At 33.3% G+C, this 25,302-nt stretch overlaps 1 protein-coding gene across 2 annotated transcripts in view; it reads left to right on the top strand.

The window, feature by feature from the left end:
• The window catches only part of LOC120219600 (pleckstrin homology domain interacting protein), a 130,038-nt gene that overhangs the window by 73,508 nt on the left and 31,228 nt on the right, over nucleotides 1-25,302 (top strand). For both annotated transcript variants that reach the window (XM_039216423.1, XM_039216422.1), the window contains exons 17-25: nucleotides 482-707; nucleotides 4,229-4,366; nucleotides 5,032-5,215; nucleotides 7,624-7,741; nucleotides 13,521-13,661; nucleotides 16,310-16,386; nucleotides 19,183-19,414; nucleotides 22,791-22,910; nucleotides 24,940-25,047. In XM_039216423.1, the coding sequence (XP_039072354.1) occupies nucleotides 482-707; nucleotides 4,229-4,366; nucleotides 5,032-5,215; nucleotides 7,624-7,741; nucleotides 13,521-13,661; nucleotides 16,310-16,386; nucleotides 19,183-19,414; nucleotides 22,791-22,910; nucleotides 24,940-25,047 (1,344 nt within the window). The remainder of the gene's footprint in view (nucleotides 1-481; nucleotides 708-4,228; nucleotides 4,367-5,031; nucleotides 5,216-7,623; nucleotides 7,742-13,520; nucleotides 13,662-16,309; nucleotides 16,387-19,182; nucleotides 19,415-22,790; nucleotides 22,911-24,939; nucleotides 25,048-25,302) is intronic.

Here is a 25,302-nt window from a genome sequence, read left to right as displayed (position 1 = left end):
GTTAATTACAAGTCACCTGTACAGTATACTTAAGAATTTTCTTAAATTGTATAAGCGATTACATTAGAGTTTAATTCAAATAATGTATTCATTGAGTGATTCCCCCTGCAAAATGCTAATAAAAAATTACTGTTTATTAAAACAGTAAGATAATACATGGTAGCTCTAGGAAAGTAATAGTACCCCTGAATGATTTATACCTAGATTTTATTTTACCATTTAATTTGAAATTACACAAATTTAATTATGTTAGTGTTTTATATATATAGTCTTTTCCTTGTTCCAGAGAAAATTTAGAGCAGCTGTTTTTCTGATCATAAAATTTAATGTAAAAATAAAGTAAGACTTCTTTACCATTAACTCAAGAATATTATATTATGTTGTTGCTTAATACCTTGATTTACATTAAAACATTGCTTTCCATCTGAAATTTATAAATGATTAATTTTTATTTTTCCATCTTTTATGGGCTTCTTTACAGATAGCAGATCAGATGTTCTTTCATAGTGATTATCGGCCCCTTATTCGTGATGCTAACAACTTTGTATTAGATGAACAGACTCAGCAAGCACCTCATCTCATGCCTCCCCCTTTTTTGGTTGATGTTGATGGTAACCCTCATCCATCAAGATATCAGAGATTAGTTCCTGGTCGTGAAAATTGTAGGGAGGAGCAACTCATCCCTCAAATGGGAGTAACTTCCTCAGGTAAATGCTCATTTTCATAGACTGCCAAATTTTCCATTTCTATTGATGTCTTATAAAACTGCTAATTGGGTAAAATGTTGTTACTGTTTTGAACAAATGAGAAGTAAAGTGGTTATTAAAAATTTCTCTAAAGTCCCTTAAATAACGCTTAAGTATATGCTATAAGATAATTAAAGAACACTGGAGAGCGATAATCTTGGTCATTTATTTATTCATTCAGCAGAATATATTGAGAATCTTCTCTGTGGTGCCTCTAAACTGGTATTCAGTAGTGAATTGAATAGACACAATCCTTGTTCTCATGGAGTAAAATTAATAAACACAGTTATAAACAAATAGTTGAAACTTGTGATAAATGTTATTGAAAGGAATAATAGTATGAGGTGAGAGAGATTAAGACTAGATAGCCCATTCATATCGAAGACTCTTTTAAGAAATGATCAACTTAAAAAATTTTTAAGATAGGGATGAACGTGTTGAGAGCTTATTAGTGAAGTAATGGAGAATGAAAGTCAAATTAGTTGAAGAATTGAAAGGAAGTTGAAATGGAAACAAGGTCTACAGACCTTTCCCTTTGACAAAAAATGTAGGACTAATTAATTAAGTGAAAGTAATAGACCCTATAAAGAAGATTAAACCAGTTTTGTAATACATGCATCTCTTATTTTTTAGATTAGAAAAAAGTTTATGAAAATATTTTAAATATTCTGAATGTTAGCATAATGGACAAAACTTCTAAGTAGATGTAAAGGACACATTTGAGATGTAATATATAATGAGTAACTTTGAAATAATTGAGTCTCTTAAAGCTGCATCAAAAAACCAATCTCACTGTATTACAGACAGTGTAATTTTTCTTCTTTTCCTTTAAGAATTTGGCACGAAGTTGAAATGAAGGTGAACCTTTTGGATAGGAAGAGCTACTCTTGAAAGTACACATGCCCACTCAGGATTGAGAGTGAGGAGAAGCATTAGAAGAATAGTCCCTCCTGCTACTTGTAGAGAGTAGTACAGTCCAGCAGACCTGAATGTCTGGAATGTGTGAAACTAAAATGTCTCATACATGGACATAGCATGATCTCAGAGAATCTCAAAACAGGTAGTATTCGAGGAATTTGGCAAATATTCAGATTAGAGGAGTCTCAGTTATTAGAGAAGTCTTGATCATGGGGCTGAAATTAAGATAAATGTCTTCAGTCTCTTGGAGGGGAACTGACAAGAATCAGATCTTACCTAGGTCTCAAAATAGGTAGCTAGGCTGGGATTTCAGGGACAGAAAAATATTAAAATATCAGTGCTACTTAATTATCATGTTTATTACTTTTTTCTTCCATTTAACAGTTTGTAAAGGATTTTCATAAATATCATCCTTATTCTAAAAGTTGAGAAAGTGAAAATTTAATAACATATGTCTTGTTCAAGTTAAAGTATATGGAACCACTGGTACTCAGATCCAGCTGTGACTCTTAGTTCATTCTTCCATACTAAGCTGCCCTTACAGTAGTGAAAGAGTGTACCTGGTCTTGACAGTAAGTTAGATGTCAGTTATTAGTACAGGACCACAAGAGAACCCATAGCAATAATTATGGCTTCTACATGAGTCATAGAATTAAGTATTCTAGGTCACAGAATTCAAGGTAAACTTCATTTTTTCCATTTTAGACTTAACCTAGTGCAATATAGAACAGATGGAAAATGTCTTTAGCATCACTTGTAACTATATTTTTATTTGTAAATCTAGATCTGCAATAAAATTCTGGGAAATCTCTTAGTATTAGGTAAAAATAGATGGCTGTTATGATATGTTGGCTTCAGTGCAGTTTATATTTATATTGTTACATTTATATTTGAACCATATACTTTAAATATGCTTCTTCAGTTGTAACTTGAGATATCAGATTAGTCATTGATGTTCAGACATATTTTCCCAGCAACATAAGAGGAAAGGGAGTATCAACAGGCATTTTAACTTCTACCTCTTCTTTTACCACTTTCTAGCTCTGTGACCTTGTACAAGTTCATTTTATCCCATTGAATTTTAGTTTTCTCTGATAAAATGAAATAACATTATATGCTTATTAATACGTTATTTTCCCTTTCCTTAGATCTTCCTTACTACTAATTTGTTTCAGAATGTCCTTGTGTCTTTTCTTCCCAGCCCACTCTAGAAGCCTGATCTCATCACATCATCTCTTCACATACCTACACACCCGATACTAATTGCTCCCTTTTCTCATGGCAGCTCTTTCATATATCTCAACACATTTTTTTTTTATCTATTCAGCAGGATTGAACATTCTTATATACCTAGCATTATGCTAGGTTTAAAATTAGGCTATTAAGGTAAATAAGGCAATCCATGCTTTTGAGGAACTAACTAGTGGGCTTCCTTTTTATATTGGGCTTGGGGAAATTAAAGAGGACTGCAGCTAATTCTTTCAGGGGTAGTCTGGAAAGATTTCACAGAAGAAATATAGAGTTGCCATTTTGGTTGATGTTTGAAGGATAAGTTAATGTTTATCAGGTTTATACTTGAATTGGGAGTATTGTAGTTAAAATCTCCAAAGCATAAAGGTGTTTATCCTTTTAGGAGAGCAGAAGAGTCAAGTAGTCCCATATGACGGATACAGGTGAAAGTTGATGCTGGAAAATTATGGTGGGTTAAAACACACCAAGTTCCTACCTACCTCAGAGGCTTGTTCCAACTCTTCCCTTCTGTCTGGAGTGTTCGTTTTCTTGTTCTTCACCTGGATGACTAATTCTTTTTCTTCAAGTCTTAGCTTAAATTCTGCCTTCTCAAAGAGGGCTTCTTTGACTTTTCTGACTCACCATAAGTAGTTCCTAGCTCTCTTTCCCATTTTCTTTTTCTCATTATCATCTTTAACGTTTTTCACAGTCTGCATTTATATATGGATTTATTGTTCCAATTTTCCCATTAGGATGTTAGCTGCCTAAAGTCAAGAACCTTGAATCCTACTCACCACTGCATTCTCACTTCTTTGGTATAGTTCCAAACAAGTAATAGACACTCAGGAATTTGGTGAATATATGAAGCAGTAAAATTTTTTTGAGAAAGTTGGGTAATCAGATTTGCCTTTTTAAAAAGAAACTGGTCTAGGATGAAGTCCTACTTTTGCCATTTACCATATATGTGCCTTTGAGTAATTATTTTGATTTTCTCATTTGTAACTGGAGTTAATATTATGTATCTTACTGAATTATTGTGAGGATTATGAGTGCCTGAATCGTGGTAAACAGTAAGTTATCTGTATCATTGTTATTTGTAGTAAATTAGGTTTGTGTTGGCATGTTCCTGGGTGTGTGTGTGTGTGTGTGTGTGTGTGTGTGTGTGTGTGTGTATTTTACTGCCATTATTTCAGGTTAATCATTTGAGGTCTTTTACTTAAGCAAAATTTATGTTTAATTCTGGACTCAGAGTGAGCTCAATTAGTAAATCAATTAGTAAAATGGTTTGACTAGTGGACTGAAGTGTCCTCAGCATTTTGTGTGGTATTAAATAGGACTGAATCAAGTTTTAAGTCAGCAAGCAAACCAGGAGATCAGCCCACTGGACAGCATGATTCAGAGACTACAACAGGAGCAAGACCTGAGACGTTCTAGTGAAGCAGGTATCAGTAATACCAGCCGTTTAAGTAGAGGTAAGCAGTGTTTGCTTTAAGTAAAATATTTTTAAAATTGTAATACTTTAAACAGTAAAGAGGCAATTAAACAAAAATATGGCACATCCATCAAATGAAACATTAGGCTGCCAGAATGATCGTGTTTTTAGAAACATAATAGCTAAGAAAATGTTCATAATATAAGGTTTCAAACTGTATGTAGATAATGAGTCTTTAAATAGATATATTCTTCCAAATTTGCTATAGTAAACATGTAGAACCTGGAAAAACTTTAAAAAAAAATTTATTCAATAATGTATGAAATACACTCCACATTCTCAAATATCTCATCACCCTATTGTAACATTATTTTAAGAGAAAAGTTAAAAGATTTATGAACTGTATATATTCTTGGGTTTAACTGGTTTTGCTTCTTCTATAATTTTTCCAGAGTATAAAGCATATTTTAAAACTTAATGATTTTACATGTTTATAGTCAGTAGTCATGATTCATTAGTTTATCTAATTAACTGAATAACTATGTTTTGTTTTCATTAAACTTTTGCCTGTGGTTTGATTCCTGATTTGGTAATTTAATTGTTTGCATTAATAGGAAGTTTCATGTGGAAGATAGTATAGATTTTGTTTTCTGTTATAAGCTTATGTTTCTAAATAGAACTTACTATATTAATTTTTTCAATTAGGCTCTGTAAGTTCTACCTCAGAGGTTCATTCACCACCAAATGTAGGACTAAGACGTAGTGGACAAATTGAAGGTGTACGGCAGATGCATAGCAATGCACCAAGAAGTGAAATAGCCACAGAGCGGGATCTGGTAGCTTGGAGTCGGAGGGTTGTGGTACCTGAGCTGTCAGCCGGTGTAGCCAGGTAAGGGGAGTTATGAAGTTTTATGTACTGCAGTTGGTTATCTTCATTTTGAATTATAACCTTCAAAATATCTTTTCAAGTTTCTAATTTATTTTAAATTTTTCTGAGGGGTTAGTATTTTAAACTAGTTACGACTCTGAAGGAAAGTTAAGTTTCAATTGTATCATTTTCTAGAATGATTCATGTGAGTGATTCATGTGAAAGATATGGGGGGGAATGAGTTAAGATGAGTAGCATATTTAATAATCTTAGTTTATCTTGTTTAACTATATTTTAAAACCTATTTCATGAAGTTTGTTATAATGTTTTATGGATTTTGGTGTGCACACCATATGCAGATAATTATAGTGAAATTACATGGTATTTACTGGTAATACATTATATAAACATTTTTTATATATTAAAATGGTTGTTTTTGTTTTTTTTTTAATATTTTTATTTTATTTCTAGGAGAGAGAGAGAGAGAGANCTTCTATTTTAGTTCTGCAATATGGAGTTCATAATAGAAGTCAAAGTGATCTTTTAAACATGTAAGTCAGTTCATACTACTCACCAGGTTGTTTTTTTTTTTTTTAATATTTTTATTTTATTTCTAGGAGAGAGAGAGAGAGAGAGACAGCATGAGCAGGGAAGGGTCAGAGAGAAACGGAGACACAGACTCTGAAATAGGCTCCAGGCTCTGAGCTGGCAATCAGCACAGAGCCCGACGCGGGGCTCGAACCCACGAACCGCGAGACCATGACCTAAGCGAAAGTCGGACGTTTAACCGACTAAGCCACCCAGGCGCCCCTAAAATGGTTGTTTAATGATTATTTTTATATTTGTATACATACATAAATTTTGATTTGATATAAATCTGTTTTCAAGGTCCATTTTGTTAAGGAACTTTATGTCCAGTAACTTTTGATTTCTTTTGATTTAGTAATGCATTATTCATGAATGTGGTTCATATGAACACAACTAATACTGACTACAGTTGACTCTGGAAAAACATGGGAGTTGGGATGTTGACTCCTGTACAAATGAAAACTTGCATATAACTTTTGACTACCCAGATACTCAACTAACTACTAATAGCCTCCTATTGAATGGAAACCTTACAGATAACAGTTAGCTAACACATATTTTGTATATTGTATGTATTATATATGGTATTCTTGTAATAAAGTAAGCTAGAGAAAAGAAAATGTTATTAAGAAAAGGAGACAATAAGTTTCTGTATTATTTCTAAAAACTATATGTGAATCTATGGTTATTCCAATAAATTTAATTTAAAAAGAATAAATAATGGAGCACGTGGATGGCTTAGTTGGTTAAACATCTGACTTCGTCTCGGGTCATGATCTCATGGTTCGTGGATTCAGGCCCCATGTCGGGCTTTGCACTGATAGTGCAGACCTTGCCTGGGATTCTCTCTGCCTCTCCCCAACTTGGGCATGTGCTTGCGTGCCTTCTCCCTCTCCCTCTCCCCCCCCTCCCCCAAAGTAAGTGAATAAACTGAAAAAAAATTATGATCAAACAAAAATTAAATCAAGGCTATTATTTTCACAAGATTTAAATTTACTCATTTTATTTTCCACTTAGAATTATGACCAGTTGCATTAGAGATTCTGCAGTTAAGTAAAATGACAACATTAATATACTCTAGTAATAAAATCTCCACATTATAGATCTATTTCAGGTTTGAACATTAACTCCCTTCCAACTGAAATCTCCAGGGAAAAATTAACATTCAAACATTAAATAGCCCTGCAGGTCAAAACTTTAAAGTTGTAAGGAATTAAAGTAAAAACTAAAATTCTCTTGCCCTTATAAGTTAGGTTCCATGAAATTAAAGTTCACAATTAATGTTCTTCATCTTTTTTTCTGTTGCTCACTTTCAGCTTGATGCCTGGAATGAGTTGAAATTTTTTTCAATAGCTGAAGCTATACCTGCTTTTCATTAGAGAGAACATAGTTCTCTTAGGGCATTAGGAGTTATATCAGTTCAACCTCAAGGTTCTCTTACGCCTCTTTTTTTAAGATTCTAACCATCCATGGGCACAAGATATCATCTCAGCCCTACACTGACATAACTTTAAAAAATAAATCCAATTTCTAACCCTTGAAGCAGTTACCTTAGGATAATCATGTTCCCAGAACGGAGTACTTGATTTGCTAGAGACCATGAATAGGAGAGTAGGATCAAGTTCAAGTAGACATTCTCTTTTTCCAGTATTCCAGTCATTTAATGCCAAATGTCCAGAGCTCATAGCCTATGCATTTAAACTCAGAAATTGTTATCACATCCTCTACCTGAAAAATAAACATCAGGGGTCACGTTCCTTCTGTGACACTGAACATGCCTTTCAGAGTGAAATCAGTTATAAAAATTCTAGATTAATGTGTGGCTTTTAATTCTCTTTCAGTAGGCAGGAAGAATGGAGAACTGCAAAGGGAGAAGAAGAAATAAAAACTTACAGGTCAGAAGAGAAAAGGAAACACTTCACTGTTCCAAAAGAAAATAAAATGCCTACTGTTGCAAAGGTAAATAATGATTAGTTTGATGTTATTTTGCTTCATAAGTATAATGACTATCTTAAGGCCCTTTTGTAATTAAAAATGTTAACATTTTAAAAAGGATATTTCGTTAATGAAATAAAGTTCATACAGTTAATTCTGATTACCTCTTTGGATGATCAGTTACCACTTTAATTTTATTTTACTGCCTTCAAGCATACCTTTTCCCCAGCTGCCAATTATTACTTGCCCATTAAATGTTACAAATTCTATCACAAACCTAATAAGCAAGATCTTTTTTCAGTTCTGCCATTGATTGCACACTCTAAAAGTTTTTTTGGTTTTGTTTTGTCCTATGCTTTTTTTCTGTTTTGTACCTGTTCTTATAGGTAAGTCAGCTATGCTACTATAAATAATAGTTCTTATTATCTCCATTAAAAGAAATTGTTTCTATTAGTTTGCCTTGTTGGTTTCTCTGTCTTCCTACTCTGGAAAAACTTTTGGCTCTGGTAGATTTCACTTGGTCATTCCCTAATCTGAAGAAGATGTGTACTTATCTTCTTGAGTGTCAAAGAATCACAATGATCTATTCTTCCATTCTTTTTCAAACCATCTTGACTTGGAAGCTTCAGAGCCTTAAAATACGAAATTGAAGTAAACTGTGGAGCTTTTTTTTTTTTTTTTACTTACAAGTCAACATCTAAGCAGCTATCTAAACAAAAAATAACTAGTTTCTTGATCCTGCTTTGTTCTCCTTTCTCTTTCTATTTGAGTTCCTTAAAACTATTGTATATTAGTCTCCCTTGCAAGAACTATCTTTCCTTTATTTTTATTTTGTGACTCTTCATTTTAAAGGACTCAAGTGGTCCTTTGCTATTTTATATTTTCCCTTTTTTAGGAGTATCATACTCTGGGATCAGTAGGTCCCCACAAAGGTTCATGTTAGTATATGAAGTAATCTTTTGTTTTCCGGGGGTCTTTTTGGTTGGTTGGTTGGTTGGTTGGTTAGTTTTCATGGTGGCTAAAAAGCATACCCTTTTCTGGATCCTTTGTTCAGAATCCAAGGATGTGGTGATATAAACTCATGTAATGATGGTGAAAGTTTGTATTGCTACCAGTTTCTTGGATGGGATATGGAAATATCTATTAAAATTAAAAGAACATGCTTACTTTTAATCCAGTGGTAGTTGGGTTACTTTAAGAATGGGTTTTTGGGGCAGCACCTGGGTGGCTCAGTTGGTTAAGTGTTTGACTTCGGCTCAGGTCATGATCACGTTTCGTGAGTCCAAGCCCTCTGTCAGGCTCTACACTGACAGCTTAGAGCCTAGAGCCTGCTTCAGATCTGTGTCTCCCTCTCTCTCTGCTCCTCCCCCACTTGTGCCGTCTCTCTCTTTCTCTCTCTCTCTCGCAAAAATAAACATTAAAAAAATTTAGAAGATGGGTTTATTTTTTTAATAGAAAAGTACTATTTAATATTTAATAGAATTTAATATTTAATATTAAGTACTATTTAATATTTAATAGTACTATTTACTATTTAATAGAAAAGATATAAATGTATGTACATATATATGTGTCTGTGTGCTCAGGCATTTATGGTTTCTTTGGTGGCAACCTAGAATGACTTTAGTGTCCATTGGTGGAAGAAAGGTAGGCTGTCATTATATCTGTATATCCATGGAATATTATACAGCTTTTTAACAAAATGAGTTAGAACTCTGTTGCCTTGGGGAAATGTTTATGATTAAGTGAAAAAACAAGTACAACGTTTATGACCTTGTTTTTTGCTTTTCAAATTTTATAAACATAAAGGTTTGAAAGCATACCTGCAGGTGTACAAATTAGGAGATGGCCATCTTTCATCTCAGAGTTGCAGTGTTTTTTTCTTCTAATAGTAAAAGGTAGTATGCAGGTAGGAAGTATAAATTAATACAAAAAAACTGTATAGAAAGCAATAATGATGATAACAGGATTTTTAGCAGTAAGTTTCATCCAAAAAAAAAAAATACTTGGCTTAAGTAAATAGAAATAATATTTTCTCTGATGTAAAAGCCTCAGTCGGTGGTCCTGGCCCAAGTATGATGACCTGGGTGTTGAGAACTGAAGCTCTTTCATTTTTCTGATTCTTATGTGTGAATTTGAACTCCTGCCTCCAGATATCAGCATTCTCATTTAAAGATGCAAGATGAAGGATCAGGTCACTGAGGAAAGTGTAGAGAGCACATCTGCTCTCCTGAGGATCTCTCCTTGAAGTTGCTCTGCAGCATTGTGCTAAATAGCCAATTGACCAGAATTTAGTAATGTGAAATTCTGACAAGGAAAAAAAACTTTTTTGTGCAAAAAAAGGGAGAACACGTGTTGGTTGACAACCAGCTTTCCCTTCCACTGCATTATTTATTATGGCATTAAAAATGTTAATGTTCTTTGATTTGGAATTTATCTTAAAGAAATAGAAAATTGTGGAGAAAGCTTTACAAAATGGAACAAATAGCAATTTTTAAATGAATTTGAATTGTAAGTGAAAATGTTAAATGAAAGAAGTAGGGTACATTACATTCTTCGTGCATTACTCACAATTTATTATTTTAGTTGACCCCAATTTTCCTTTTTATACCCTTTTAAATATCCTAGAATTACAAAACCCTTCAGTAATCCTTTTAGAGACAATCCAGGTAGAGTGAATCTTGTGTCCTTGTATGTGAAAATGTCTTTTACTTCATATAGCTGTTACTAGTAGCCATTTGGACAAGAGTAAGGCTGAAGTGTAGGGCAGGGTTCTAGTGATAAGTGGTTGTGGAGAAAGAACTGGAGAGTTGAAGTGGATGAAGGAACAGGGAATGGTTGAACTCAGATTGCAGTATGATGGGTCTTGAAGTACACATCTCCTTCACCTATGCACATTCAGAATCTGTTTTAGGAGTAAAATGCAATACCTAGATTTTTGCTCTTTTCTCTCCTCCTTCTCAGTGCAATATTAGCACCCATCATGCTTGTGAAGTCAAAGCATGATGGGGAGAACAAAACCACACTACAGATGGACTTACATGACTTATATAGGGAAACTAATGGCATGCACAGAACAGATATTTGAAATAGCATATTCTCAGAGAGTTCGGAGAGGATATTGGAAACATATAACCATCAGCAGTTTTGGAGAGGATCCTATTAGATATATTGTGATGAAACACATCATTGTTGAAACAGAGAACTCAGTGGATGACCTGACTAGAAGAATATAAGACACTGAAAAATGAGTTAGTTGGCTGGAAAGTCAAGTTGAAGAACTCTCCCAGAATTTATCAACAGAAAATGAAATAATGGGAAGAATGACGAAAGTGTAAAAAGCAACATACATATTTATGTGATATGTATATAGGTATATGTAAAGAGAGCATGTAATATTAGAAATAGTGGTGTAAGTATTATTTAATGAGTCTCTGAAGAAAAGATAATAGAGGAAGGAAGGAGTTGAAAAAACAATGAACCTGAATTTTCTTAAAATTAACTTCTGGCTATGTGCCAGACAGGATAAATAAGATAAAAATGATAGAGAATTGAAAAATTTTAAACCTCAACTAAGCACATGATAGATTTGAAAACATGTAAAACAATGTTCTGAAAGTTTCCTGAGAGACCCAGAATCCCCTGAAAATGAACATAAACTTGATTAATTTTACGTAACTTCTCATTTGGTGTTAATAATATGAATTCCATTGAACACCTCATAGAAGATAGGAAGAAATTGTTATGAAACCAGCACCTGCATTAAGAAAATTGGGTCGGGTACCTGGGTGGCTCACCATTTGTGAGCTTAAGCCCGAAATCGGTCTCTGTGCTGGCAGCTCATAGCTTAGCCCCGCCTCAGATTCTGTGTTTCCCTCTCTCTCTGCCCCTCCCTTGCTCGCACTCTGTTTTTCTCTCAAAAATAAACCTTAAAAATTTTAAGAAAAAAGATTGGCTGTAACCTCTACAACATAGCATTTGTTCCAATTTCGGTTGGAAAATTCGGTTGTTAGAACCAAATGCTAACGTACATTGGTTCAGGGGATGGAAAATCACCTGTAAAGATGACAGTGCCAGTGGAACCATGCTGCTTGTAGTTCTGGACAGTTTTGACATCCTTCCACCAACTCATCCAGCTGACAGACTTTTGTGCCTGCCCCTCCATGTTGTCTATAAAATTGGGTGGTATTGGTGCTGTCCCCACAGGCCTAGTGGACCCTAGTATTCTCAGACCCAGCATGGTGGTCGCCCTTGCATCAGTCACCATTACAATTTTAGTAAAGTTTGTTGAAATGTGTGTACCATGAAGCTTTGAGTGAAGCTCTCCCTGGGGCTCATGTGGGCTTTAGTGTCAAGAGTGTGTTTATAAACAATGCTTGCCCATGGCACTATAGCTGCTGACAACAAAAATAACCCACCAGTGCAAGCAGCTGGCTTCACAGTGCAGATTATTATCTTGAGTCATCCAGGCCAAATCAGTGCTCGCTATACACCTGTGCTGAATTGTTACACAGCTCCCATTGCTTACAAGTTTGCTGAGCCAAAGGAGAAGATTGATTGCAGTGTCCTGGGAGGAAGCTAAAAGATAAATCTGAATTTTTGAAATCTGTTGATGTTGCGAGAGTTGATACAGTTCCTGGCAGGCCTATGTGTGTTGAGAGCTTCTCTGACTGTCCTCCTCGGGGTCATTTGGCCTTCTGTGACATAAGACAGTTGCTGTGGGTATAATCAAACCAGTGGACAAGAAAGCTGCTAGAGTTGGCAAGGTCACCAACTCTGCCCAGAAAGTTAAATGAATATTATCCCTAGTACTGGCCACTCTGTCTTAATTAGTAGTGGAAGAGATATCTCAAAACTGTTTGCCTCAGTTGGCCATTTTAAGTTTAAGAAACTGCTTAATGATAGTAATGCATTGTAAACTCTTGAAAGAACCTTTTGTGGTCATTTGGAGTGTGTGGGTGGGGGGGACAACTTTAAGGAAATTAGTTTTTAAATCTGTATTTTTATTGGAAACAACTTGGCCAGAAATCTGTCACACAATTTTGAGACCCATTAAAACAAAGTTTGATGAGAAGGGGCAAAAAAAAAAAAAGGACATAGTTGTAGTTTCAAAGTTATTTTCTGTCACTTTTAAGATTTTCTTATTGTATGGTATATATTCATTTATGATGTATTACATAAATGAATCTGATGTCAATCTTTTTTTTTAAAGTAATCTTTATTCTAGTTTTTATATTTACAAGTAGTCTTATTTTTTCAGGTGTGAATTCTTAGATTTGTTGGGTTTGTCACCATGTTGGATTTTCTCAGTTTTTTTTTTTAATCATTGTTAATTCTGTTCTCATCTGCTGCATTCAGTCTACAGCTGAAGAAAGATAGCCAGCTACCTGGTGTCCTAGGTCCACAGTGGCAGGGTAGTTTGTGATCAACATTACGCTTTCCAGTTTGCCCCTGCCTAATGACATATGTCTCACAGCCCATGGTCCTCTTTGTTACAGCTGTTCTGTAGTTTTAGTTTGGGTATAGGAGAATTTGTTAGTCTGTATCAGTTAATCAGAAAAAAATTTTTCTAAGCTAACTTATCAGCAGGTGAATTTTCAGCATTTCTCAAACCTGTAATTTAACTTAAATATTTACTAATGATTTAGTATTAAAATATGTGAACTGTTACTGTAGTCCACTTATGTGATTATCTTAAATATGAATGGATTTTTTTTAAATGAAAAAATATATAACTTTTAAAGGAAAAAGCATGCTCTTTAATCACACTTCAAATAAAGAAATTTAATTTACTTTTTTCCAGAATCATGCTCATGAGCATTTCCTGGATCTTGGAGAATCCAAACGGCAGCAGACAAATCAACACAATTATCGTACAAGATCTGCATTGGAGGAGACTCCTAGACCTTCAGAAGAGCTAGAAAATGGCACTAGTTCTTCAGATGTAAGATCTCAGCACATTCATAAATTTGTTGCCAGTTTTACTTTTTTTATAATGACTTTTTTTGTATTCATTGATGTATTTATAGATGTAGCTCAAAAATGATGTTTCCTAGGTCTTACAATGATAGTGATAGCTTCCATTTACCAAAGACTTATTATGTATGTTTTAGGCATGGGATTATATTCATAATCCCAAATCCATAAAACACATACATATGAATGAATTATTTCTATTTTATGTATAAGGGATCTGAAGTTCAGAGATGTTTAGATTACCTATGTACCTAATTATTAAATGGTAGAGCAAAAACTAAATCCAAGTTCCTTTTTACACTAAAGCCAACCTTTAATACCATAAAGCTCTAGTCTGTAATTATAATAACTAATTAATAGACACTTGGCAATTTTGGCTAGTTTTTTATCTCTGTACCAGTTTATGACTTTCTCAATCTTTCACATTTTCCTTATGTATAATTATTTCTATAATATCATTGTCCCTATTAAATTCTGTGTTCTTCCAACAAAGGCAATTTATGATCATAAATTAATCTTAAGTATTTACAACATTTCCCTTCCCCTCCCCACCATCCTAATCATCCCCTCCCCCAGTAAGGTGAAAAACTATGATCCTGTTGACTACTACACATTTAAGAAGCAACATTAGACATATACAAGAATTCTCTGAGTATATTCTACTCTGTAGACATGGCAGTAAAACTCAAACTGTGAAAGTATGCTAACCGGAATTGAGAAGTTAATCTCCAGTGGCTTCAGGTCCTAGTATGGCCAGGTCAAAATGTCCAATCTAGTAAAAAGACCAAATATACTAATAACATAATTTTGATACATGACAATTTAGATATTCACATAAGAGAAAATATATGTGAGTTAATTATTTGCCTTTATAAAATATTTATTTTTGAAAGACTTAGTATGATTCTTTTAGTAATATGTTTCTATAAAATACTCTAAATATGATTAAACTTATTAGAAACATTTCTGCATACATCCATTACAATTGAAAAAGTTCACTAAATTCTTCATTTGTCTTCAAAACTAATTTGCTTATACTTTAACATACATCCAGAGCAACTGAATAAATTTCTAGAGGAATACATTGAGAGCAGAGTATCACCTTGGGTACAATATATTAATTAACAGAAAGAATCCTGTTTCTTTTAGTTCAAATATTTTGTACTTCTGTATAGTACTTCTTAATTTTCTACTAAGAGTATAGAAGTACATTTCTTTTCTCTCTCTTTAAAGAAGTTATATATATAGTAAGATGGGAATAATGAGATCATTTGTTTAAATTATTTTTTTCTGTTATATTGAGCAGAGATTAAACTTACTATCGGTTTTGATCTTTTCATATTTGCTTAGTTCTCAAAACTTTGTGGAATAGTTGCATAAGACACAGTTTTCATTATTAAGACATCAAAAAGAAAAATTTCCTCCCAAAATATGCTATTTTATTTAATTAATAAAGGAATACATCCCATTATCGTCTTGAAGAATTGAGTGAATATACCCAGCAAGTATAAATACTAAACCATTCTTGTGGAGAATAGTCTAAGCTTTGGAGTAGCTTAGTTGCTTATTAATGGTGCTGCCTACGGTACATTTCTTAACCTTTTTAAACTCTAATTTCTTTTACTTAAATAACTGCTCCCTATCACCAGCAGTGTTTTGTCTAAGTCAAATGGGATAATATATACAACATGCTTTGAATAATTTCTGAAATAATGCTAAAAGCTTAATTAAGGTGAGCTGTTATTTTTATTGGACCATAAAGTTTTATTTGAACAAGGGAGAAATTGTATAAGATTTTGTGACCTGGAAAACAATTTTTATGAAGAAAATGGCTTCACCAGAATATCCTACGTTGAACAGAATATAGTTACTGAAGAGAAACAGTGGGTAGTTTTTAATCCTCTGCGATTTGTATAGAGTAATAAATAAAATGTAAACTCCTGGTATAAGCTTCTCAAAACATCTGTAGAAAAACCTTAATTTTTAAAAAGGCCCAAGAAGTAAAAGTTGATTCCCATTGTTAATCTATAGAATTTGTTAATATCCAATCTGGAAGGTACATTGAGGCTTAAAAACAACAGCAAACAGAATGTGTTAATCACCTGAGAGATTGCTCTGAATCCATTATTAATAGGTATTATTTTGTTGGCTACATTTAATAATTTCGTTGGATAAAAATATAAGACCTGTGTTTCACAGCTCACTAATGGTTTTAATGGTTGTAAATGTACAATATGATTGGTACTCTCAGATATCACTGATACTTTTTTTTTTATTGTTATGTAATAAGAACATAGAACAAATGAGATTTAAAAAATTTTTGGACATTCAAGATGCTTTAAAATATATTATTTCCCATTATGTTTGTTCTATATAATCACGCATGCGTAACTGTTTAGCAGGGATGCATAAAGCAAATATTTGTTAGGTATATTTCCTTCGAACTACCTCATTCATGTTAGCGTGCATTTTTAAAAGTTATTATTTTTAAGTTAAATCCAAGTTAGTTAACAGATAATGTAATGATTTCAGGAGAATTTAGTGACTGATATTTTCTATAATCATAGAATGTTATTGTAAAATTACACAATAAAATATATATTAAATATTTCTTAGGAAGGTGAAGTTGTTGCTGTCAGTGGTGGAACATCTGAAGAGGATGAGAGAGCATGGCACAGTGATGGCAGTTCTAGGTAATCATCAAATTTCTATTTCTGAAGTAGTAGAAAGCTGAAGATTCTTTTTATCAGCAACACATTTCAAAATTTCTTTGGGTTTAAAGTTGGTTTTGGGGGCACCGAGGTGGTTCTGTTGGTTAAGCATCTGACACTTGATATCACCTCAGGTCATGATCTCACTGTTGTAAGATCAAGCCCTGCATCAGGCTCCAGACTGAGCATGGAGCCTGCTTGGGATCCTCTCTCTCCCTTTCTCTCTGGTCCCCCTCCCCCCACCCCCCGTAAATAAATAAACTTAAAAAAAATTAAAATTGGCTCTTCTTCAGAGGTCTTTTTGTGGTTGGCCAAAATTTAGGCGATTTTCCTTTTGAGACATTTTATCTTAGCAGAAAAAAAATTGTGGTTATTGCAATTAGATTTGCAAAATGATGCTTTTAATTTATCTTCTTAGTTGATCTTTCATCTTATGAATCCTATTATATGTAATAACTACAAATTATGTTCATTACTTGTTTTGAGAAATATTTAAGCATTAAATTATTAAACTAATGAGATCTTGTAGAATTGTCTATTTTATATAGTATACTTTGTTAAATGATAATTATTTCTTCCAGCAATGAGAATAAACTTTCCTCTTTTGTTATTCCTATCCCATTTGACCATGTAAGTGAGGATTCTTTATCTCCTTATACTGGTGATCTACATTGTTACAGGGCTGATCTATGCTGACCCTATAAGGTCTTAGTACCAAGAAAGTTTAGCCTTTGATTATATTTAGCTCCTTATACTTAATCCCTATCAGCAGTAGCTCTTAAAATTGCCAAGGAAACCAAAAGGTGGAGGTTTTAAGAATTCCTAATATCAGTGTTAGAATCAAGGGCTTTCCTATTCCTACAGCAATGACTCCTAGTAATGATATGTACGTGCCCGTGGTTGTGTCTGGAAGATTTCTATATTTGAAACAGGGCAATTAAAGAAACAGTCTCTTTTGGCTCAGCAATAGAAAATAGAGTATCTCGACCATGAGAAAACATAGAGGTTCATGTATTGAAAAAGCAATAGTGGCTTCAGCAGTTAGGGGCAGTTGTAAAGATCATAGGCTCTGCAGTTTGTATTTGATCTGTGTTGGCATCAGATTTTCTGTAAGTGCTGAGTGCTCCGGAGAGTAGCAGCTGTGAGTATTTGGTAGGTGCCATTTATAGTGACCATGGGCTGGAGTTAGTATAAATAAATGCTCGTAAGTTGAGGACAGCTTATTCTTGGATAGATGTTTGCTCTGCAGATGCATTCTCATGCATCCAGTATAGAATCTGAAAATAGTTTTTATATTCTTTTAAATCATTTTCAAATTAAAATAAAGTCATGAAGTCATACTAGAAAGCACCTTAATTATTTGATTCTTATCTGTAATGATTATTCTTGGCGAGATATAGGTAGATGCCTATTAGGGATATTGAGTACAGGAGTAAAAAGTGGTGGTAGTAGAATAAAACTCCAGAAAAATCTCTCCCTTCCATGTTAATCTTAGAGAAGTAAGGTTATACATTATCACTAAATATAAGTAAACTAATTATTGATTTTTAACATAGTATAACTTAGATTTCTTTAAGGCATTTATTTTAAAATTGTACAAAATCAAGTAACATTCTCATGTACTAAAATTAGAAGATGACATAACTGCATTCTTTGTTTTGCACCAACATCCGTTCAGTAAACGTGGATCTTTTGAAGGTACACTGAAAAGAAACGGTAAACATGAGTAGTAGTGATACATAAAACACTAAGGCCTGTAGTTTTCAGAATTATGGCATTCTTTGAAGCATAAGATATATCTAAAGTATATGTAGATGATAGTAAAATTTGCAAGCACAACCTTCCTACTAGGCTGGAGCACTTCGGACAAACCCCACCTCACCCTCACTTAATATCCAGCTATCATGAAGATACCAATATTCTGCCGTCAGAATTCCAGTGGTGAAGAGTTCCCTGCTCCTCTCAAAAAAGCAGTCGAATTCTCTTCCCCAACGTTGATATCTCTGTGGTATCCAAAACTGTCTTTCTGCTGTTGCTAGGATTGAGGAAAGTGACCCTCTGCTTTTTATTTTTGTATGGCCCACAATATTTTAAACATATGCAGCACTCCTCAGAAATTAATTTTTTTAATGTTTTTTTTTTTTTTTTTTACTTATTTCTAAGAGAGAGAGACAGTGTGAGCAGGGGAGGGTCAGAGAGAGAGAGAGAGTCACAGACTCCAAAACGGGCTCCGGCTCTGAGCTGGCAGTCAGCACAGAGCCCGACGCAAGGCTCGAACCCACGAACTGCGAGATCATGACCTGAGCGAAAGTCGGATGGTTAACCGACTAAGCCACCTGGGCGCCCCAGAAATTAATTTTTTAAGTTTATTTAATTTGAGAGAGAGAGAATCCCAAGCATGCCCCCCACCTACAACGAGGAGCCAACATAGGGCTCAAACTCACAAACTGAGACCATGACCTAGGCTGAAATCATGAGTTGAATGCTCAAATGGCAGAGCCACCCAAGTGCCTCAGAAATTAATATTTTTGTTAAAATCATAGAAGGCACTTAAATTCATTATTTCGATTAAAACTAAAGCCTTATTTATCTTAAAAAATTTTTTCAGATGTTTAAGTAAGTTAAGCCTACAGAATTTTAAGAAACGGTTTAGAATAAGAGTTGAAAGTTAAGGAAATATTTTGTTTATTTAGTATGTTATTCTGTCATTCTTTATTCCGATAAAATAGTCTTACAGTGTATCTTTTTCTATTTTTTAAATCCCTTTTTGCCTTCTAGTGACTACTCTAGTGATTATTCTGACTGGACAGCAGATGCAGGAATTAATCTGCAGCCACCAAAGAAACTTCCTAAGCATAAAACCAAGAAAGCAGAAAGCAGTTCAGATGAAGAAGAAGAATCTGAAAAACAGAAACAAAAACAGATTAAAAAGGAAAGGAAAAAAGTAAATGAAGAAAAAGATGGACAAATATCACCAAAGAAAAAGAAACCCAAAGAAAGAAAACAAAAGGTTTCTTTTTTAATATAAATTAATGTTTTCTCTGAAAACAAAGCACACATTTTAAAAGTGCCGTTGATTAGCAAATATTGTTGAAGTGTACCAGCAAGTAGTGTTGGAAAAAACTCAGAAGTATACAGTAGTAAAATATAGTATGTCAAAACATTTAATTTTCTCAAGTTTTAAATGATTAGTACCTGTGAGTATTTACTTGTAGAATTATATTATCTATACTGAGCATTTAATCTTATCAGGTTTTGTTTGGTAATCTTTTGGGATTTATTCATTAGTGTATGTAAAAAAATTTTAAAACATACAGTTTTATTAGTCTTTTAATGCTTTTTGACCATCCTTATTGACTGTTATTGCTGAAAATAACCAGAAAGAGTAGAGCACACATGACCTGGAATAATAATGACAGAACTTGTTATAGTTGACCACAAGGCAAATATGAATCTAAAGTTAGGATACTTCTGTTGTTAACAAACTTTCATTAATTTTCAGAGTATGAACCATGATTAGATGCTCCTTAGGTCAGTAGCAGTATTGATTTGATCACCTTATCTTTAGTGTAGGTAATTTGAGACAAATCAGAGAAAGTAAGAGATAAATGTTATGGAAATAAGATCTGTCAGCTCTTATGGAAATGAAATTCTTTTAAGAAAAATAAGAGCTGTTTAACTTTTGCTCTAAAGTAAATGAAATACAAGGGACATGTTTTCTATTCCCCAAAAGACTATAAATAGAAAGTATATTTGGTTAAATAAACAACAAGGAAGATTTTTTTAACCCGTTTCATTTTTAGAATTGTTAATTATAGATTTAAATACTAGGGAGACTGTCTATCTCAGGAGGGCTTTGAAAATTTTAAGAATACTTCTGTTTTTAGTGTTTATTTTATCTGCATCATATGAGGTCTTGCTTGTTTCAGCTTTGTAATTATTAATTTGAATTCCACAGCCTACTATTCTTATCACTTACTTTGCTTTTGTCTGGGCATGATGTACCAAAGAGAGTATCACACATATGTGCTATATTTTCTCTTGTGTGTTGCCAGTGATGATAAATGTAGGCTGACCCGTTATTTTATGTGGTACACAGATTGGTTGAAGAAAACTGATTTAGCTTTCTATCTGAGTAATGAACTTTTTTTTTCTTTTTTCTTATCTCAAGATCAGTGTTCAGTCACTGTGAGAACATAATTTTTTTGTCCCAAGAGTGCAGTTTACCTCACCTGGTTCCTTTTGATTTGACAATTGTATGTAAACTAGCACCTAGGGCTTTTTCATGCAATGCCACATTTGGACCCACTGTTATTATTTGGCATATTTTAATTTCACCATTTTTCTTAAAGTATTACAACAGGATCTGTGTGCTACTAAATTTATGTGGGACAGACTTTAAATATCATGAAGTAAGGCTATTACAGACTGTTCTCTTTAATTTGGTTTTTGTACACGTTTTAGTATTAGCCTGCCTATGGATCTAACAATAGATAGAATTGATCTTATTCTTTAGTCTCCTTGTTATCCCAAATAAACACAATATTTCCCTTCTAATGCGGAGTCCTAGAGCTAGAAAGTAATAGAGATCATTAAGTAATATTTACTCCAAGTATAAACAGATGAAGATATTTTCCATATGACTAATTGTATTCAAATTAAGCAAAAACCAGTAATGCAGATAAAGAAAATGCTTATTAATAGAGTTCTCCAGAGACACAGTAAAGTCATCTCAGATGTATCTGATATAAGTCTGTTAACACTGTCAGGAACTCTGGAAACCAGATCAATAAATTTTTATTGAAGGCTTACAGTTTATAAAGCAATAACAATGGATAAAAAGAAATATAAGATATAGTACTTACTCTGAAAACAATGTGTGATTAACAAGTTCCTTGAACCCCCCCAAGATAAAAATAGAATATCACATTGTCTAATGTTTAATTGCCAGATTAATTTTAAAGATGATAGCTCAAATCAAATAAGGATACCTTTTCTTAGAGTAAGTAAGGCTTCCAGAAGTAAGATGTGAGGTAGACCTGGAAGAATTTCCATGAATAGGAAGGAAAGGTATCAATTATGTGTATCTCCAAAATTTAAAAAAAATACAAATGATGAGGCTGGAAATTTGAGGAATATTCAGTGCATTTTATTTCCTAAGTGGTTTTAGGAACTAAGTGATAGAATTCTACTTTAAAAATTCTAGGCTTCCCAGGAGAATAAGATATATCATCATAATGATTTTTGGCTGTGCCATACCAAAGTCTTACAGTTATAAATATTATTAATATTTAATAGCCAACTTAACTTGGTTTCATGTAAGTGTTCACTATTTCAGTCGTTACAGGTATTTTCCTTACAGGGAGAAATATTTGTCTGCTGTAATTAATAGCCCATATTGAGGCTGGAATTACCAAATTTCAGACCTTTCCTACCTTTTTTTTTAAGTCAGAGGAAACTTTTTTCACACATTTTAACTTAAAACCTCAATGTATAAAACTGAAATCTGTGGCTCTAATTTTTTTTCTTTTTCAAGTTTTATTTAACTTAGTTAACATATAGTTTATGATTTCAAGAGTAGAATTTAGTGATTTAGTGATTTATCACTTACATTTAACACCCAGGGTGCTTTATCCCAACAAATGCCCTCCTTAATACCTTTTACCCATTTAGCCTATGCCCCACCCACCCACCTCCAGCATTCCCTCTCTTCTTTTATTTCCCCTCTTCCCTACGTTCATCTGTTTTGTTTCTTAAATTCTACATGAGTGAAATCATATGCTATTTGTCTTTTTGTATTTCACTTAGCATAGTACATTCTAGCACCATCTATGTCGTTGCAAATGGCAAGATTTTATACTTTCTTGGTGGCTAATATTCCATTGTATATATACACCACATCTTCTTTATCCATTCATCAGTCAGTGGACACTTGGGGTCTTCCCACAGTTTCACTATTGTTGGTAATGCTGCTGTAAACATCAGGGTGCATGGACCTCTTCCAGTCAGTATTTGTATCCTTTAGATAAAATACCTAGTAGTGCAATTGCTGGGTCATAGGGTAGTTCTGTTTTTAACTTTTGAAGAACTTTCGTAGTCTTTTCCAGAGTGGCTGTACCAGTTGTTCACCTCCTCTTGTTCTGAATGTTGTGTGTAGGTTTTAGTTCATCTGGTTCTTTTTTTATGTGGTGATTTGGAGAGATTGAATAAGTATACTGCCATTGCTGCCATCTTCCCAGAATAAGATTTTTTAATGCTGAATATATATTTTTGTTCAAAGATCTCTTCCCCTTTTTATTTAATTACCTTTATAGTTATTTTAAAGAGCAGATTGAGAGATGAATGCTTTTGTGATAATATTACTTTATAATGTTCTAAACTCTTAGAGATTGGCTGTAGGAGAACTAACGGAAAATGGTTTGACATTAGAAGAATGGTTACCTTCAACATGGATTACAGATACTCTTCCCCGAAGATGTCCATTTGTGCCACAGATGGGTGATGAGGTACTTTGAAATTTTTAAGAACAATCTTATCTTTAAACTTTTTTTATAGCTCTTGAAACAGAACTGTAGAAAACGGCAGCAATCTCATGAAGTATCTCATTTTTAGGTGCTTGTAAGCTATGTACAGAAAAAATCTATAATTAGGAAAGCTCTAATCTTTTTTGAGGCGACTTGCCACTTTAAATATTCCAGTAGTAAAAACTAAATATTGTAAGAGAATGGGGATTTTATTAACATTTTAAAATCTAGTATTCTTTTTAATAGGATTCTATTGCCAGTTTCTTCTTCTTTCTAAAAGTATATTTTTTTCTTAGATTAAGGCTTAAATATATAGCATATTAAAGGAAAAATGAAATTTAGTATTTTATTTCTATTTAACTTTATATCATAAGTTTTCATTTAAATACAATGTTTATTATTTATTTATTGGATCATTTAAAGTATTATCTTAGAATAAGAAATATTTCATTTTTAAGAAAATGTGATTGGCCATCATAACACTTATGAATTTGAAATGAGAATATAAGATCTTAGATCAAAATTTCCCACTCCAGGGTTCATGTCTTATTATTTTATGCATAAATGTTAAGAAGCAGAGTCCTCTGATATCCATTAGATAGGCAGTAATAAATTAGGAAGTACAATATGAGCTTCTTTAGCAAACCACACTAAGGAGCAGTAGAAAGTGGAAAATGATGACAGGAAGGAAGGGAGGGAGGGAAGGAGGGAGGAAGGAAGGAAGGAAAGAAAAGAAAAGAAAGAAAGAAAGCAAAGTCACCTGGGTGGCTTAGTCAGTTAAGCATCTTGACTTCAGCCCAGATCATGATCCCATGGTTTATGGGTTGGAGCCTCGCATTGGACTCTGCTGACAGCTTGAGCCTGGAGCCTGCTTTGGTTCTGTCTCTCCGTAACATTCCACCCCTCCCCCGTTCAGGCTCTGTCTCTCTTTCTCAAAAATAAACATTAAAAAAAAAAAGAAAACAAATAATGCAAGAGTAACTCTAAAGAGCAGTCTGAAAAAATTCAAAGACCCTACTTAAGAAGATTTGAAATGCACAGAACATTCCCATATTGTTCTAACTTACACAGTGATAGATCCTAACAGACCCTTGAGCATCAAGAAGATGCTTGGTTAAATTATATGTATTATTTCCAGTGATAGATCCTCACAGATCTTTGAGCATCAAGATGATGCTTAATTAAGTTATATTTTTTATTTCCAGATAATTATGTTTACTGTTACTAGAAAATGTGTAAGTCCTTGTAGAATAATTTTTTCAAAATGCTTGTCTTTTTAATTGTTGGTGCTTAAGCAGGTAAGTTCTCATTAGTCAGCAAGCACTATTCCTTCGTATGAAATTTCAAACAACTGGACCAGTAGTGATATTAATGAATACAATAAAAGTATGTAGAATAATGGATATCCCCAAATGTTACTATGAACTTAATAACATTTAAAAAATTTTTAATAGCATTTCTTAACAGTCTCTAATTTTTTTTGTAGTGGGAAGAATAGATGGTGTCAGATTACTATGTCAAAAACCAGTTTTACAGGATGGAGGTCAAGTGGCAAATTTGACCTTCATAAAATAGAAACAAATATGTGCCTTGCTCTCTTCTTAACAATAAAATATATAAGTACATTTTTCATCTTAAAGTTTTCTGCATATGTACATACCACTTGCTACCAAAATAAGTGAATAATAAACTGATCATGACTCCTTACAACTTAACTTTGTTATACAACATAGGTCAACTTATTTTGAATCCAAAACTAAAACAGTGAAACAAACAAACTTCTCATTTTATCCTCTTAATATATAACCAAAGCAATGTTATTTAGAAGACTTTGTTTATGACTATGTGACATTAGGACCACTTTAGGAAAAGAAGGGGAAAAAATAAAATACTAGAATTTCTTTTTGTTCAAAGAACATTAAATCTCTCTTTGCAGTTTTAGCTGATACCTTGTATCTTGGGTTAAAAGAAAAATTCATGTTTTTAAATTGTGACTTTATTTACTTTTTAGGTTTATTATTTCCGGCAAGGACATGAAGCGTATGTTGAAATGGCCCGGAAAAATAAGATTTATAGTATCAATCCCAAAAAACAGCCGTGGCATAAAATGGAACTACGGGTATGGTGTTTATTATTTAAAAGTTGCAGTTCTAGATTATGTAGAAAATTGTATACTCTTTTCACTGTAGGAAACTGTTTCATGAAGATACCGTTTTTAGTTGAAGCAGTCCTGGAGAGTAGAAGATATTTAATTTTCAGAAAGACACAAGATTGAATTTACATACTCCTGTAGTTTATAAGTTGGGTACAAAGTGTAATTACAGAGAAAATTAGTACCTAACATCTAAGGTAAACTTCATATTTGTGAGTAAGT

This window comes from Hyaena hyaena, unplaced genomic scaffold (genome assembly GCF_003009895.1).
Source record: "Hyaena hyaena isolate Hyena2069 unplaced genomic scaffold, ASM300989v1 scaffold_633, whole genome shotgun sequence".
NCBI lineage: Eukaryota > Metazoa > Chordata > Mammalia > Carnivora > Hyaenidae > Hyaena > Hyaena hyaena.
This window is presented reverse-complemented; position numbering and strand designations above follow the sequence as displayed.